This window comes from Anopheles gambiae, chromosome 2, assembly GCF_943734735.2.
Source record: "Anopheles gambiae chromosome 2, idAnoGambNW_F1_1, whole genome shotgun sequence".
Lineage (NCBI taxonomy): Eukaryota > Metazoa > Arthropoda > Insecta > Diptera > Culicidae > Anopheles > Anopheles gambiae.
In genome coordinates, this window is record NC_064601.1 from 53,662,515 (window position 1) to 53,679,876 (window position 17,362).

General features: G+C 41.7%; 1 protein-coding gene across 5 annotated transcripts in view; it reads right to left on the reverse strand.

Moving 5' to 3' along the window:
• Window positions 1-17,362, reverse strand: part of LOC1274515 (uncharacterized) — a 142,341-nt gene that overhangs the window by 55,448 nt on the left and 69,531 nt on the right. For all 5 annotated transcript variants that reach the window (XM_061643917.1, XM_061643919.1, XM_061643918.1 and 2 more), the window contains exons 4-5: window positions 14,562-14,776; window positions 10,347-10,482 (exon numbers count right to left, since the gene is read on the reverse strand). In XM_061643917.1, the coding sequence (XP_061499901.1) occupies window positions 10,347-10,482; window positions 14,562-14,776 (351 nt within the window). The remainder of the gene's footprint in view (window positions 1-10,346; window positions 10,483-14,561; window positions 14,777-17,362) is intronic.

The window sequence follows — 17,362 nt, forward strand, 5'->3', positions numbered from 1 at the left end:
TAGACAGGTTCAGAAGGTAAGCAAGTCGGTCAACTACGGGTAACAACATTTGACGTCTGTGATGGTGTCCTTCCCCAATTTTGCTGAAAGCCGTTGTCCCACAATTTCGACCAGCAAGTTCAACAGAAAGCAAAATTATGGGGTATTATGTGTGTGAGTATCGTCGTATGCAGCATACTCAATCTGATTGAAATCGATATAAGCAACATGTTCGGGATGACTTTAATTAGATATCGAATAGCATTAGCGGCGGCAGGATGTGGGTGTCCATCTGCACGCAAACGCCATGCAGTGGCTCCGTCCTCACAATGTAACACCATATCCTGGGCTGTGTTGGCAACTTCCGGACATTGTCGTCCTTGTGCACAGTGGTACATTATGTCTATCTTCAACTGAAGCGGCAGTAACGTAACTTCAATTCAATTGGTTCATCACCGTACTGGTATTATTGTCGCAGAATTCCGCAAGCTTCGATACGCAAACCCATTTGTAGATAAGCTCTTTGACGTGGAAGTTCTTAGAAGCCTGTGCAGAACATCCCTTTGGTTTAGCTAAAGCATTCTGGTAGTTTGCTGAAGTCAAACACTATTCAATCTAATTTGAAAAAGTTGCGCATAAATTCCGGTGAAGAAACGACTTTCTACAAATTTGTATTCAAATGCATGATATTTCTATGTTGTCCCAATCTGAACTGTATTCTGAAAATCAGACTTTATAATGTATCATATGAAATTCAACGAAATGAACGTTTTAGTTATTTTATTTCAATATAATATGTTTTATCAAGCTCCTGATTCGCTTCAAAGACTTATTCACTTCAATTTCTGATTGAATTTTTGGGATAGTATTTTATGTAACAAAACTAAGCAATTCTGAAAATTTGTCACAACAACCAACAACCAATACACCTAGCATCCTCATTGTAGTACAGGGCAATTATGAAAGGAAACAGAGCACACACACAAACTGTTCATCGTTCAGTGCAAAGCTAAAGTGATTGTGACTTCAATCCGTACACGTTGCACACTGATGAAAACTTTCGTGTGAATTCATAAATTTTCAACCCATTGCTCGTCGAACCTGCGCAAGGATGTCAGCTGCAGAAAGAGTACCGTTTGTCACGAAAAAGGGTAACCAACTACCTGCCTTTGTGTTGATTTGTTTTGTACTTTCACGTAAGTTTTTATGTTATTTTTGTGTTGTTGTTTTTTTCAGAACATAGCCTTTTCCAGAACCAGATCCGTCCAGAACAAGGCAAGCTAAGGCAACAAAATTACAACTCCTGCACTGAAAGGTAGCCAGTGTGACTGCACAAACTGGAAGAGGGGAGCGAAATCGAGAGAGGCATGGAGTAAAAAAAATAACCAAAGTACAGAAGCAACCGACCGTAACGGATCCGTAGCACCGAGGTTCAACGCTAAAAAGCTTCAAAATTGAACTTGAGACGTGATCCGCATTTTATCTGTTCCACAAAACCTGCAGGACAACACGCTTCAGGCGATTGCATGATGCAGGGCAATCAGGAGGCCTTCGTTAGTAGGAGGGAACGGCATAAAACCCGAGCATAACGAGAGCTAGTGTACATTGCATACTCTTTGTCCTTTACCCGTCAATCTTGCATCGTACAATGTCACTGGATCGTCAATGTCCTAAAAATTGTCCTTCCAAAAACTCAGCACAATGGAAATTGGAAGGCAATGGGGGGGGGGGGGGAAATATGCCAAAACAGACCACCAGGCAGTAAGGGCAAGGACCTAACACACTCACTTTCGATCGTATTGCCAGCAGGGAGCAGAAGTGGAAAGAGATTATCGGGAAAAAGGACTCCGCAGCCCGTGCCACGGAACTTTTGAAAACGTCCCTAACTAGTACTAACTGGCTGGGCTTGTGCTTTCATCTTTCCATCTTTATCAATTTAAGTATGGTATAGATTTTTCACATCCAGCGCCGAATGCACGAGAGGAGTAGAGCATCCAAAAAACTCCACAAAAAATATTTTCCTAAAAAATGGGTGAGCTTGCCTTCAGCTAAACTAACAAGCTTTTACGGACAAATGTTTTCACCGATAAGTAGGGCACATGTGCGAGCTGTCACGGCGTTCTACCGACCAACGGCGTATCGACCGTCGTGAAAGGCGCCGAGATGCGCCATACTAACAGCTCACACCAACGTCTCACCGTCAGTAGTTTAAATGAAGCGAACATTTCCTCACGAACACAGTAAGAAAGGTGCGCGCAAAACCTGAGGAAAAGTGTGTACCAAAAGCTCTCAGTTTGTACATATTCTTCCCTGCCAACCAGAGCAGTACGTGGCAGAGTGTGATGTTTGCAAAAAAAAAAGATACAGCCAAAAGAAACACGTCGCATTCAATGACACCGGTACAAGTGAGAAACAACATAAACTTAAAGCACAGACACACTCTTCCGACATGAACGGGCTGTGTGTGTGTGTGTGTGTTTTTTTTTTGTGTTGTTCCTTCCTTCTTGGACGCCTTTACCTTGCACTTCGCCATTCGACTTCCGGCGATCCGTTGCAGTGGGACACACGAAACGTGTTATTTCGTCGCTCGTGCCTCGTTAGGATGCAGGTGAGAAGAAAAAGCTTGCACGGAAAAGATGAAAAATCCGCTTCATAATAGTACCATTCACACCATGGCACCGGTGAATGCGGCCGGAGGTGAGCGCAAATGGAAAATGAATGGCGCACAATGTGGACGATCATAAAAGCCAGCAGCCGGCTGGGTTCGTCTTCAGAAAGCATATGCTTTGAACGAGTTTTTAGTGCAGTGATTGTGGGGAGGATTTTCTCTTTAATGTCTTTGGGTTGTGCAGAAGGATAAGTAAGGCTTGCAAGCGCCGTAAGTGTAGCGCATTCATTGGAGGTTTTGGTCGGATGTGGACGAAAATTTGATGGTTAGTTGATGACCTATAGGACTAGCTCCGTTTCTTTAAGATGATGTGGTTCGTTTCATCGTAGCAACTAATTGTGAGATTATTCTGCTGTGGAAGTGGTTCATTTTTGTTCACAATTATTGACCTTAAGCAAAGCAAAATCAAACCAAACATGTTCATCCAACGTAACTTTTGAGCTAAACTTTTGCTCTTGTACATTATTAGTAACGCAAAACAAAACATAAAAACTGAGTTTAATTATCAGAAAATCTTACCATGCCAGAGTAACATGCATATGGAAGCAATTTGGATGCTTCTTCCCAACCCATTACATGCATGGATCAATAACAATTTGTCAGGATTCTATAACGAGCAAGATTATGCAAGCATTTTGTTGTGCAATGTCCAAAGCAGCGTTAAAATTCTGTGAAACAAACCCGATAGCAACTGCTAACAGAGAGGTTGATGGCGAGGGAGAAAACATTACATGTAAATATCCTTCTAAGCACTGATACGTTTGCGTGTGGGTGGCATCCTTTAGAGCTGAAATAATGACACACCAGGTATGAGACCACACATTTGTTCGTGCATGACAGACGATAAGAGCAAACAAATGCTCGATTTCATAACACTCAACACTGTTCCGGTGTTTACGTTCAACTCTCCGCTGGATTCCAGGATTTGGGGAAAGAGAGAAACTAACAAACATACGCATACACACGTATCCGTAACCACCCAACCCTCTCTATAGCCAATGAGGCGCAGCTGGGGAAAACTACATCTTTCCTCGATCCAATACAAGGATCATTTCCACAATGGGTAGCTTCATCGTCGAGCAAACAACGTATGAGTGCTATGGATCGATTTTATTTTCTGCTACGGTTGGGCAATGGTGAATCGTCATCGATTCGCACCCACTGACCGACCGTCCTGCTGGCAATAGGGAAAGAAATTGACTGTTCAGAAAAGACAACATAACAAAACAATTACCACCGCACAGTTTCTTGCGTACTTTTGGGGGCGGTAGCTCGGACCATAAAACGATAAACACAATAGACACAACCTACAAAAAACTGTAATACACCCGTACCAGTGTGTATGGCGTTGTTTGCAATGATTGTTCGCCTTTTTGCAAAGCACCAATGCCTGAGGTTTCAAGTCACGGCAGAGGACTGGAAAGCTCATGCTGGGCGGAAAGTGTCACATACGGCATTGCGTTGCCGACTTCATACCCACATGGAGCAAAAATGTTTTCGGCTTCTCAGACCGGTCGGCCAATGGGTGTCCTTATTGTTATTTCCTTAAACCCCGACGTCAAAGGCAACGCAGTGAAGCGTGTTTTTGTTGGGTGGTGAGGTGGTCTTTTTTCTTCTGCTTAGTTAATTCGGAACAGCATAAATCGATCTGAACCGTCCGTCGACCGAAACAAAAACGGCAAGGAAGCATTACCAGGGTGTGGATGCTACACAAGAAGCTGTTCTGTACCAGTAGGGCTCGATTCGATTGCAAAACGACATCCAATGATGACGAACCAACATTGGTACTGGCAAACATTCCCACACATACAGCAACACACACGTGCTACGAATCTTGTCGATTGGGTCCTGATCGACCGAACCGAAACAAAACGCCCCGACAATGATTCGCACTGTGCGGAACAAACTCTCGCAGCAGTACCGTTGAGCCTTTGATTGTTTTGCCGGTCGTTTGTAGCGTCCTTTGGTGCCTCTCCGCACGTGTCTTGCCCACGCACGCACAACGACCGAACGATCGACATCAAAGCGAACGGGCAACAGTTAGCAGCCCTGTTCCACCTCGTGCTACGACCACGACGGAACTATTTCAAACTGGAATACGCTATTCCGTCGTATCCAACGCGCGCCAGACTGGGAAACTGCTTGGAACATGGGTTCGAACAATAGGGCTCACACTCTCCAAACTACTGCCCATGTCCGCTGCTCGCCATTACTCGAGTCACTATTGTACGATTCAACACCACAGCGAGGAGGTGGGGGGCTAGAGGTAAACACCAGCTTGCACGGTAGTGCGGCTGGTCCAATGTCTCTCTTTCCCCTTTTTCCTAGGTTCCTTTGCCAATCGGCCAGTACAGATCCTTTGACGAAGAGTCATTGGATCGGTGAGCAACCGTACAAGGATGGGTTATCAGTTTCTCCTATTGCTCGGCATGGTTTGGGACACTGCCACGGAACTGCTGCTATTTACTTCGGTCACCGGCACCGGGACCACTACCCCATGTCAGCGCTGACAGATGGTTTATGTTCATTTTCTATCAACACTCACCCACTCTTGCCTGCCTGGCCCGCGGTGACTTACCCCACTCGCGCTCGAGTGGCTCGGCTATTTGATCTTTCAATAGCGATGGAATTGAAATCAACACGATTTAATCGCATACCATCAACCACATCCCACCCACCCATAGACACATACACACACACATCCTGTTTCAGGCTGCTTCGTACCACAATAATGTTCGCCATCTGTTTACAGAAGGGTGCCCCGAGTGAAAGTAAATAAAAATGAAACGGTTTCGTCTGCGGGAATAGTTAGCAGCATCGCATACTGCTAGGCAGGCACAGGCGGGCAGTAAAGGTAGAGGAATGGGTTTAAAGGATGTGTCATTTATAGTATTGGTAAATGAAATTTCAATTAACAAACACTATAATCAATACAAAAAGTTTTTGTACGAGTTTCATATTTAATTGAATGCTTCTAACATCAAATTAAAATTGAATGAAGTTTATGTCAAATTGTTTTCTATTTAGCTAGTATATCTAGTAATAAAAATATATAAAAACATTTTAAAGCACGGAACCACATCTTGCCTTGCTTAGCTATTTCTAGATTTAAATCTCTTATCTCTACAACAAACCTCTAAAACCTTCGTATTTGGCACTTCAACCTTATTCGATCGAGTCCTATCTAAGTCATTTACTTGCTTTACTATTTACTGTGACCATTTTTATATTTTACGCCATAAAGCTTGAATTTCAACCAATCATACGAACAATATTCATCATATGTGTTGTGTCATACGTGGGATTTCACCATTTGCGGAGGAACAAAGATTGTTAAAAATCGTTTTGTTTTCTTTTTTTCGGTTCGATCCATTTTCAAGTATCAAATTGAACAGTATTTATCCTTTTTTTACAGGATATTTTTGTTTAAGCAAAAATAAATGATCCTTAATGAGCTAATCTGATCTACCCTGCAAAGCATCGGCATTTGTTTGCATGTTTCAGGCTGAAACAATCTTGGCTGAAAATCTAAGGTGAGTTTGGCTTTTGGTTTTGTCTGTCAACTATCAAACTCAATATTTAAAAAAACTAACTCGTTTCGTGAAACTCAGTATCAGGATAGGCAGACTTGCAGTTGCAAACTGTATTTGTGATCCAAACCCCAAAATAATTTACAAATTATTTATATGGTTTTAAAAAAATATTGAAAAAAATGTTAAAATTAGGTTGGAGTTCTACACACAAATGGAAATCTTCATTAATAAACATCGTATTCTTAACACCATCATTAGATTTTTTTAAATAATTATATATTGTCGAATCAGTCCAATCAACTATCTAATCAATTATAAAACTAATTCAACGATGCTCGTAAAGCATGGAATGACGATAGGAGAGTTGACTTCACGTTTAAGTGTTCAGAATGCACCCAATCATAACGATATAGTATATCAATGTTCTGTTCAGTGGCGGATTTAACGGTGCGCGGACTGAGCGGCCGCGGGGGTTATTGTGTACACCCTAAATCCGCCACTGGTTCTGTTCGTTATCTATTGTATATTGTGAACTAATTTTGATTCAAGAGAGCTTTATAGTCCATCGATTAATGAACACTAAACTGATCAAACTGAAATTCAATAGTATCAAACTTAAATAAATCTACTCCACGTTAAATAAATCAAGCAGAATTGGTGGAAACCATATCCCAAAAGATACAAACCATTGTCCAAGGTTGTCCTATGCCAAATTTTAATTCATTATGCAAGATTTCTCCGAAACAGAAGTTATTCCAGTTATTGACAAGCATATCACATCACTATTACGTTCAGTATTTTCTTATTTATTTACGATCTTCTTACACTATGCCTCCTACGTCTACAGAAAAACCTTCGTTGACACTTACACGAGTCCTATCGGAGGCAAAGCAGCCAAGTTGTTATGCATTTCCCGGATTTTACATGTTATTTGTCTTCTCGTTGTTGACTTCTGACAGCGCACTACGAAACGTGACCGCGTATAAATGCATCCTTCTTAATAGCCTCGTTTTCGGCAGAAGACCATACGAACCGGAAGCATCGTAATATATTGCCCAAATTTCTAAGCTCCAGTTGATTCAAGCGTGCATGAGCGCTCTGTCCGCGACGGCCACAGTGTACGCAAACAACATTATTTATGCTATCGAAATATTTTACCACAGGTGAGTGCGTTCGATTCGCTTCGAGCGCCGCACTTGCAAGAGAGTGCGAGAAAGATTTAATGGCAGCTATAGTTTATGACAGCGGAACCCTGAGCTATGTGTTCGATGTGTATTTATGTCAGTTTGGTGCTTTCCTGCGACAGCCAACTGCACTTACTCCTGCATATGCCTGGCACGGGTCGAGAAAACAGAAAAAACCTTCATAAGGATTATAAATCACACCCTCACATCGTTTGTACCACATTTAAATGTGTAATAGAGCCTTGTGTAGGATGCTTGTTTCTGCAGAAACGTTACCGCAAAGATGTGCTCTATTAAAACAGTAAGCGAGTCTTACTAGAAACAACATGCCGAATGACCTTACTACAAGAGAGCAATTGCAAGTATGTTATAAATAGAGTTTCAGTGAACAAATCATATTGCCACAAAAATACGACATAATCTTGAATAAGAGAAAAGAAAAATAACTGCAACCAATACTACGAACCTGTTCAACCACAAGCGCCTCACGGTCACGAAAAAAAGGACAGGAACCAGTGCCAAAACCCTCCCGTTCACGACGCGACTGCAAAAGAAACGGTCAATCCCACCAAGGATTCAAGAGGATCGTTATAAAATATTTATTTTTGTCGTTGTTTTCCACTCAAACTTGTGTTTTTTGCACACTAGCTTTTCCTCTGCCCGATGGCACGAATCGAAGCACGGCATGGCCATCTTCTCGCGCTTCAAGTGCACCGGACAGTGGCATTTTGATGCGGTACGAGTGTTGCAAACAAACAAGCAACAGCAAAACCAAGGAACACAGAGGAATGGCCAGCAGCTCTAGGGAGAAAAGAAAACAAAACATGGAAGGAAAAACCACTGCATCCGAGTGGGAGCGAAACAATCTCTACAAGAACAGGGGGAGGGCTACAAAAAGCACAGTCCAGGAATGTGTACGTATTCCACGGTTGGCACTCAATGTGATGTTGTTGTTTTGCAACAGGGGACCACATCGGCCTCCAATGTTTTCCCCCTGCCCGCACAGCTTCTTCTTGCGCATCCTAGCAACGGCCGGTGGAAGGGAATCAGCACATGGAAACGACAATTGCATTTCCGCCATTAAATTTCACCACTCACTGCACCCGGCTGCACGCCGGGGCCCGTGCTTGATGCTATTATTATCAGCCACCGGTGGATGGGTGAGTGCGGACGAGATCCGAGGACTTAAACATTTCCGGCGAAGCTGCAGTCGAAACCGAAATGGCCAGGATATGCGAAGAGACAAACGAGCACTGCCAGAGCGTTTGTAGCAAAAGAAAACGAACAATAAAAAACAACAACCCCGGGTAGCGTGGAGCAGATGGCCAAGTGGCACTAAAATCGATGTTATTCGGGTTAGCTCTTCATACTGCCCTTTGCAAGCATCTTGATATCCAGGATGCAGAAACGTACCCGGAATGGGGACAAAAATGCAGTGTTTATGTTTGTGTTCATGATAGGTCATGTTTGGAAGATGTTTGTCCCTCGCTTAGCACGTCCCCGGTGGAGTATCAGCGCCTTCGGCCATCAATCTACTGGTATCAACTTCATCTTTATTCAACTACTGAAAATCTAGATTGACTCACAGTGTTCGGGAAAGGAAGTTAGCTAGCTTCATTGTTTTTTTTTATATATTTACAAAAACGGCTTGAACATTTTTTGACCACTCTTTAAAACTAGTAAAATATGCTTTAAAATTCCATGTCAACCAAAAGCTATACTCGCTCCCCAGAACATCCTCCTTCTTTTTAACAGAGTACACCATTTTAGCCCTGGCGGCAAATTGGGTACATGAAATAGAAATTCAAACCAACATGGGAACCGATTTTTGAACCTTCTCGACGGTCCTTTTGCCCTTGTGGTGAGGCTTTCTACTGAGATAAACGGTCTTCAACGACAAAAGGTCCAAAACAACTCAATTTTATACGGCACGACCGACATTACGGTCCTGTCCTCGGGCAGTGACAGCGGCTTTCCGTAAGTCGATTCGTCAATTATCTGATCAACCTTTGGTATCTTCTATCACCGGCCGGGTTAAACTCATTTGCGTGGCGCATTTCGGATCAGCATTGTTATCGCTTTTTATCGCATTGCCAAGCTCTTGTGTGAGATTAGGCGGGGTTTGAACCAGCCAGACCTTATGATATAATTTCCTTTGCATAATTTTGTACACAAGTCACAATTACAATACTTTACAAGAAATGGGGTTTTCATTTTTTCTTTTTAAAAGCTAATCAACTCTTTTGCCTGTAAGAATGGTTTCCGAATGGCTTGTGAGAATGTTACGAAACATCATAACCATGTTAGTGCCTGGCCCTTTCTGATATATGTCATGCTTTTCAAGCAAAAAGCCGATCCACAATTCATCAAACAGTTGCTTTATCATGTTTGCTGACAAGTGAACTGTTCAAAATAAACCAAAATTACGTGCCTACCGGGAAAGACTAGATATTAGTCGGATTTCGATAAACTCTGCCCAATGTTACGCAACAGCAGGCCATCCTCCCCAGGCGCAAAGCCTTGTTCCTCAGAATGTTGGTAATTTGATTAAATTTAATCCATTCGGAAAATTGTCCTCCGATGCTCACAGGTCCAACCCAACCACTTCCAACCTTCATTGCGAAGAGAGTATTTGTTTGTTTGGCTTGCATGTGTGCTTGTGTACGTTTGCGTGAGTGTAGGTGTATGATTCAAACCACATGCTGAAGTAGAGCGAAAACAAAGGTATATAATCATTCTCAGTTTCCCCAAAATCCTACAACCTAATCCATATTCTACTAACCCCTATTGCCCTTAAAATGTATGCACACATACCCACGAAGCCTATACTACCGGCACGACACAACACGGGACAGTCTCGTATTCTCGGAAGAATTGGTAGATTTTGCTGTACAAGGAAAATGAAATCGCTTCGGTGCGAGTGCGCTAGCCAAGCTTCTACTGTAACTGTAACAACTGGTTTGTAATAGTTAGATAACTTACCCACTACTTGCATGCTGATGTGTTCGGTGGCGGTAGAGAACGATGGTGCGTCTGCTGTAACTTCACAGGAAAAATTGCCCGACAGCCCGAAGCCCACATTTTTGATAACCACCTGTCGGTTGTCGGAGAGCGAAGCCTGCACGTAAAGAGATGAAATAGGAGGTTTCCAATTAGTTCGCAACAATTAAAAGGCGTATCGGACTAAATGAAACTATTGGTTTGAATTACGCTCAACCTAATGCATTGAACAGCAGCTATGAAATGGAATCGTTGGTCATACAATCATTGCCACATGGTTTTCATTGCTATTGCTCTCTGTTCGACACACAGGATCCCAGCTTTTGCTAATAGAAATAACTTTTTTATAGCGCCTCACTACTCGCTGTATCCTGCTCGCCTAACGATAGAATCACACGTTTCGCATTAAATCCCCCCCTACGGATTGTTAATGAGCTCACGCACTACGTCAACCCCTTTTAGGATCCGTTCAGCTGGAAGCGAGTTCTAACCGCAGTGAGAACGATGTCAGCCTTCGCTTCATTGACACCCAGGGCTGTTTCATCACTGCAGTAGGAACCAGTTATTGCGACCGGAAATGGATATTCAATCCCGGATAATACCGAAACCATCATTTATAAGAATTTGATCGTTTCCCATGCACGACACTGATCCGCTTTCGCAGTCAGATAAATATATTTCTGCTCCATATTTATGACCCAAGCAATAATTCATTCATTTCTCCCATACAAAGAGCACAGAAAATGCTTCTTCTACTTACCCCATCTCCCCCGTACAATTTCGAGCTTCCGACTGATGAAAGCACTCACGTACAACGAATAAATGTATTTAGGAACAGCGGGATTTGAGGGAGCAAAAAAAGCCCCGTCTGATCAACAAGAACGCACACTTTTCTTTCCGCTTTTTATTTATTGGTTCAGATTCGGCGGTGAAAAACTGTCACCAAACGGCTAGAGCATTTACCCCGACGATTTTCCGTGACAGTGTCGGACGCTCCATTTAATACATCCCGGTCGATTCCGATGATCCCATGATCCTTTAGCAAACGTTTTTATTTGCCGTATACTTTCACCACCAACGTCACCAGTTTAGCTGCTTTTTTCGTGTTGGTGAATGTTTGCTATCGATCGAATGTTCTCAACTATTAACGATTCAGTATGGGGTGCTTTCTTTACATTCGAATGTCTGATATCCCTCCCGGTGCTCCCTCGTTGTTATCAGCCCGTCGGTTGGCTTGGAGATGTGGTAAAAAATTTGGACATTTCTTCATTCAAGAATTTAACGGAATAACATACATTTTGCCAAAATCCAGAACTTTTCATTTTGTGCTGCAGGTTGGAAAGAGGAATAGGGATGACTAGTCGGCGAATTGGCTAATGTTCTGTCGTGCGAACTAAATGCAACACACACAGAAAAAACGGTCACCCAAAACATTATCATACATATGTATGTATGCTGTACATTAAACATCGCATGACACAAGTTTAGGGTGGCAAAATCAACCGAAAGATATACGATATTTATAGGAAGACGAAAAGCATTCCATTTTTCGCGTCTAAATTGAGTGCCGCTGAGGGCGTGGGAGCTGGAACTGTGCTACAATCTCTTCGTGCTGAGCAAGATGACAGACTGGGAGCTAACGACTACGTAGCATGGGACGATAATCTCATAAATATATTATAAGAAGAGGCTGGTTTGCTTCCAACGCTTCGTCGCCGGTGTAACAAAATGGATCACCTAGCATGTTGAATGGCTAAGATGGCAAGCCAGAAAGCAAAAATGTCCAGGCTCAGAGGTTAAGCGGGAGCAGTAAGCTTCTCATATCGTTTTCATCTTATTTCACCACACAACACCACACGCACATGAGCAGATATTCTTTTCGTTCTTCCAAATTTCTCCGTCCACCAATGGGGTCGAGCAGTGTGGTTTTTCTTTCAATAGGACCATGTTCGGCATAAGAGAAACCAAGAAACATCCTTTGGTTATAACCACATGTAAAACATAGATGGAAGAAATTGGCAATCAAATAAGGAGGACACGAAACATCCACCTGCATAATCTTAGATTTTATGAGAAGAGAAACTGGCTTAGATTTGTTTAATTTTCCATGTTTCTTTTCACAACGAAATAAACAACCTCAGAACTAAAATAATAAACTCAAGAACGCGAGAAATAAAACTATTTCAAAGGACTTTTACAACAGGCATGGAAGACAACATTGAAACAGCAGCTGACATTGATCACATTTTTTTTAAGTTACAAAATGTTTACCATGTCGTGTGATTTAGAGTTGTTACTAATAGTGAATAAACTTTCTCTCTCTATATTTTCTTTTTGAATAACTTTATTTACATAATAATCTGACCGCGTAAAACTGTCTCTACGGGCAGACTCTCAGATTGGAAATCGATCTTGTTAGGCCTTGTAGAACAGGGTGTGTGCATCAAAATGACTAATTCATTCATAACCTTTTTTATAATATAATATTTTAAATAAAATTCATGATTCTTAAACATGTCTGATGATTAAGTTTAATGTTTAGATATCCTCAATCCTTTATTCTTTATTATTCCCGATGATTATCGTAGCTTTTTCTTCTCAGAACAGACAGCCATTCAAATTAATCACTCGAGCAACCTTCCGGCTCACTTATCGCACGGCCTACTCAATATAGAACACTTCAGATCCTTTTAAATCTAACGCTCATCTCGTCAAAGTGGCACAGCTCAGCAGTAACACGCAATGCAAACATAAAAAAACACACACAATCCGTTTCTCTTCCATCGCTGTTGATGAAAACACAGCAACAAAGATAGTCCAGCTAAAAGCCAAACTCCATGACTCAACGGTTCAACCGATCACGGAAAACGCGCCTCTCTGACCCATGCTACACCTCCACGTGCCCAGTATTGCCAGGCAGGACCGCAATTCAGCAAAACTCAACACAAGCTATCGTTAAGCTCCTTCCAAAAGGGATGCGAAAGCGACGAAAGATAATCTTTCAGCCTTCCAATTATAATTAATAAGTTAATAACGAGCGGAAAAACAGAGGACGCCATTCATCTGCTTTGGTCGTCTGACGCGGTACGCTTCAGACTTCAAACATCTTCAGCTTGCACGGAAGAAATGGACAAGAAATTACATAATACCAGCCCAGCCCAAAGGAATTGGATCATTTGCACTGTAAAAACTGGGAAAATAATACCCTGAAAATGGGAAAATGCTACGAAGTAAGACATTTTGCCCTTTTCAAAGTCAAATCTCATCCGATCAAGTACTCGCTCAAGTTACACAGTGCAGGACACCGACACGATTTTTAGCACAAATCACATCCTCCTTTTGTGTTGCTGTTTAGTGAATAGACCCCCATACAGCAACATGTAAACTGGTTTAGTGTTAGCACACGACTGTCAAAGCAAAGGAAGATTACTTATTTGTTTAATATGTCTAACGACCTTCCTGTTTTTCTGCCGTGAAGAAGCGTCGACAAAAACTTACCCAAGCACAAGAACGAAACGATAAAACATGACTCAGAAACGACAACGACAACGACAAACCAACAGGCAAAGATTCCTACAATAATCATCTCGAAATGTAATCGTGTCTTATCAGTTCGTTACGTTTCGGTTTCTAGTTTTTCCTCGTCCGATCTACCAAGACGCTTAACGACGTTTTGTCCGCTGTCGAGTGCGTTTTTGTGCGACCTTTTTGTGTCCGTTGTCAAACAGCAAAACCCAAAGTCAATGCTTGCAGAAGAGATTCTGGCTTTTATGGGCCAACGCAGAGTATCAGCAAGTCACGTCTGCCTGTTGAAAGGATTTCACAAAGCTGACCAGTCTTTAGAATGGAAATAAAGAAACGTGTATAAAATGAAAACCTATTCCTCCATTAATGATGTCCTGATGCGTCTTTTTCAGTCTGGTGGTCCCTCTCTCGCTTGGGACGCATAATATTCGTTAGACTTGCTTTTCCGAGTAGTTTGTTATTCTGATCTCCTAGCGGAGTGGCTACACCACTCTTCGATTCTCAGGATCAGAAAAGACGGATTAATGTCAGCTGAGGGAAATGCCTTTAAGTTACTCAAGCTAGACTGTGCACTATAATCTCTCATTGGCAAACAGTTGAAGGAACGAAGCAAGCGGATAATTTACAACCCTTAGCATTCGCTACACTCTGAAATTGAATCGTTATACTTACGTCGACATTGATGCCGGGAAAAGGAAATATCTTTTTACTCGGCTGCTGTCCCGGTGAGTAACGGTAGAACTCTCGCAAACCGCGATAGAACTTGACGGAGTACAGTGGCGAATCATCCAAATCGTAGAGGCAACGCAATGTTGCATGTTGTCCACGGCGTACTGCGGGAGGGTCCACCACCAGCTGCACCGATCGAATAGCACCAAAGCCATAATCTGAAATTGAATTAAAGAAAGTAATCAATTAATACCAGTGACCAAGCTGTTTGTATGCACAGTGAAAGGTGAAGTGGATGTCGAAAGATAATTGTATAGTCAATTTCATTAGCTTGTAGTAATGTGGTAAACAGTCATACGCATCGAAACCCAAACTATTTAGAGACAAGCCATCACATACCTTAAGCTATTACGATTACATTCTTTGCTGCTGTTTTTAATCATTGAAACATTCCTGCCTGTCTCAATATCATGACTCAATATCACTTTTCCCAACTAATTCATTAGCAGCTTACAACACCTCCAACACAGTTCCCAAACTAACCTTTTCGTGAAGAAATCCCTGGCGCGTACAAAAGTTAATGAAAAATATACCTTTTGTACTGCGCTGGTAGAATGTGTACAAAAAATTAAAACCAAAAAAATGGGAGAAAATTGGCTTTACGTTTACGTTACGTTACGAAACTTCAGTAGTTCGAATGAACTATTGAACAATTTTTTATGCAAATTAATTTTCAAGGAACCGCTCTCCATGCCCACGGCATGGGAGAAGGTGTACTTTTGCTTTGACCGAATCCATTGTTGGACAAATTACTGTTCATTTCTTTTTCCGAATATCGAAAATATTTTATGCAATAGCTATCATCTTATTATCTCTGCTTCAACCGATGCATCAACTATTTACTTAATGAGTATTTTGACTGTTAAATTTATTTAAACTGTATCCTATGTGAGACGAAGAAAATTAACTAATGGATGACTGCAATACTCCTTAGTTACTCCTTTAATAATGCGAGACAACGACACACATGACATATCTACGCTTACTTAAAATCTATCAATTGATTCATTTTGCATGAAGCTAGCAATGAAATCTCTTAAAAAAATATTAGAATGTAGCATATCTGCTATACATAACTTATTACAATATACACTATGAGCTATAGACACATTGTAACACACTTCGGAAAGCCAAAACACACCATTGCAATACATTCATTATAACACACTCAGCAAATCAGATCATACCATAACAACGCATACCATAACAACCGGAAGAATTCAGGCCACACCGTTCTTATAAAAACAATTGTGACACACTTCTTGAAAACACCCGAAAGACGCATAATAAGCAAATCAGGCGTTACTGCAACAAACTAGGTGAACCGAAAACGCGTAGCAATTTATAAGCTCAGCGACGAAAACATCCATTCTTTAGCAACAATAGTTGAAACCTTCTTTCGCAATACAGTAAAACCACAGCATAGACACACATCGACAAGCACCTAACACCAATTCAATTTAATAATTGTTACCAAAAACAATAACATTTAATTAGGACAAAAACACATACCAAAACCAAATGTACGAAACCCATAACGTATTTTGAGTATAAATAAAACCAACTCCGACCATGGCTAGTCAGATTCGTTTGGACTGTCAAGATAGGACGTTACGCTGCTTAAACACTTCGCCTTCAGACTTATTTCAAGAGTTTAGTTATGTCCCCCTACCCAAGGTAAGGCTTCAAAACTTCAACGTTTCCAGTAAGGGAAACCCCTTCTGGGTTTCTATGATCGCCTGGACGATCAAGTGTTGAAAAGTCCGCTTTGACCAAAGTTTTATTCTACCTACATGTCCGCGAAACACTGACCTACCGCGGCGGTGTTCGATGATCAGTTGTGCCGCTTGTATGACCATCACATTACAAGCAAACATTTCTATAAAATCTATTTTTTTTATTTTTCAAATTAAAAAACACCTTTGTTGTTTAAACAGTTCTAATTCGTTGCGTTAAATCGAGCAAAACGTAAAACTAGTCGAAGTATCTGAGTTCTTTGCAACTAGCAAAAAAGCAAACATTCGTGTGGAAACGCTAGTGTCAACACGCATAACAACAATAAATGGAGCGTGTTCGATCCTTAAAACATTCTAAGAAAAGCCAACATTCGCATCGGTTGAATGTACTTTGCTCGGAGCGCCCAATCAGAAAGCCAGCGGGTCCCAACTGTCAGAACGAAAGAGCCGTTTATTTCTCCACTAGAAGAGTCAAATTTGCACACCCATTCCTTTTAATGGATCGACCTTCCGTCGGGAACGGTGGTTCGATGGCCATCATCGGATCGGCAGAAATGCACAAGTTGGGCCTTGGTTCGACCTTTTCCTTCCATCAGTTCCTTTTGAGCCTCTGCGATGATAGGCTTCAAGCGCGGGCGTTTGCGCTGTAGAGTGAGTGGTGCTCACCCTTTCAAACAAAAAACGATAAATTTCCTTTTATTATCTTCTCGGAATCTGTTTTAACGATATTTTTATGATAATTTCGCACATTCGTTTCGCCTACCGTATCCGTTTGTCCGGTGTGGAGGCGCGTTTAATCCTCGGCATCCTAGACCGCCACGTAAACAGTCGAACGGGATGGGTTGAGAATGCGTTCAACATGTTAGGCATGCTTCTATTGCGAAAAGTATTGCAACATGCTCGAGAAGGTTTAAAAGCTTCTTGAATTTCCGCAAACATGAGCTCCAATTTTGCAACGAAGCGAGGTCATGATTGTCCACCAACCTTAGGTTGGTATGTCGTGGGTAA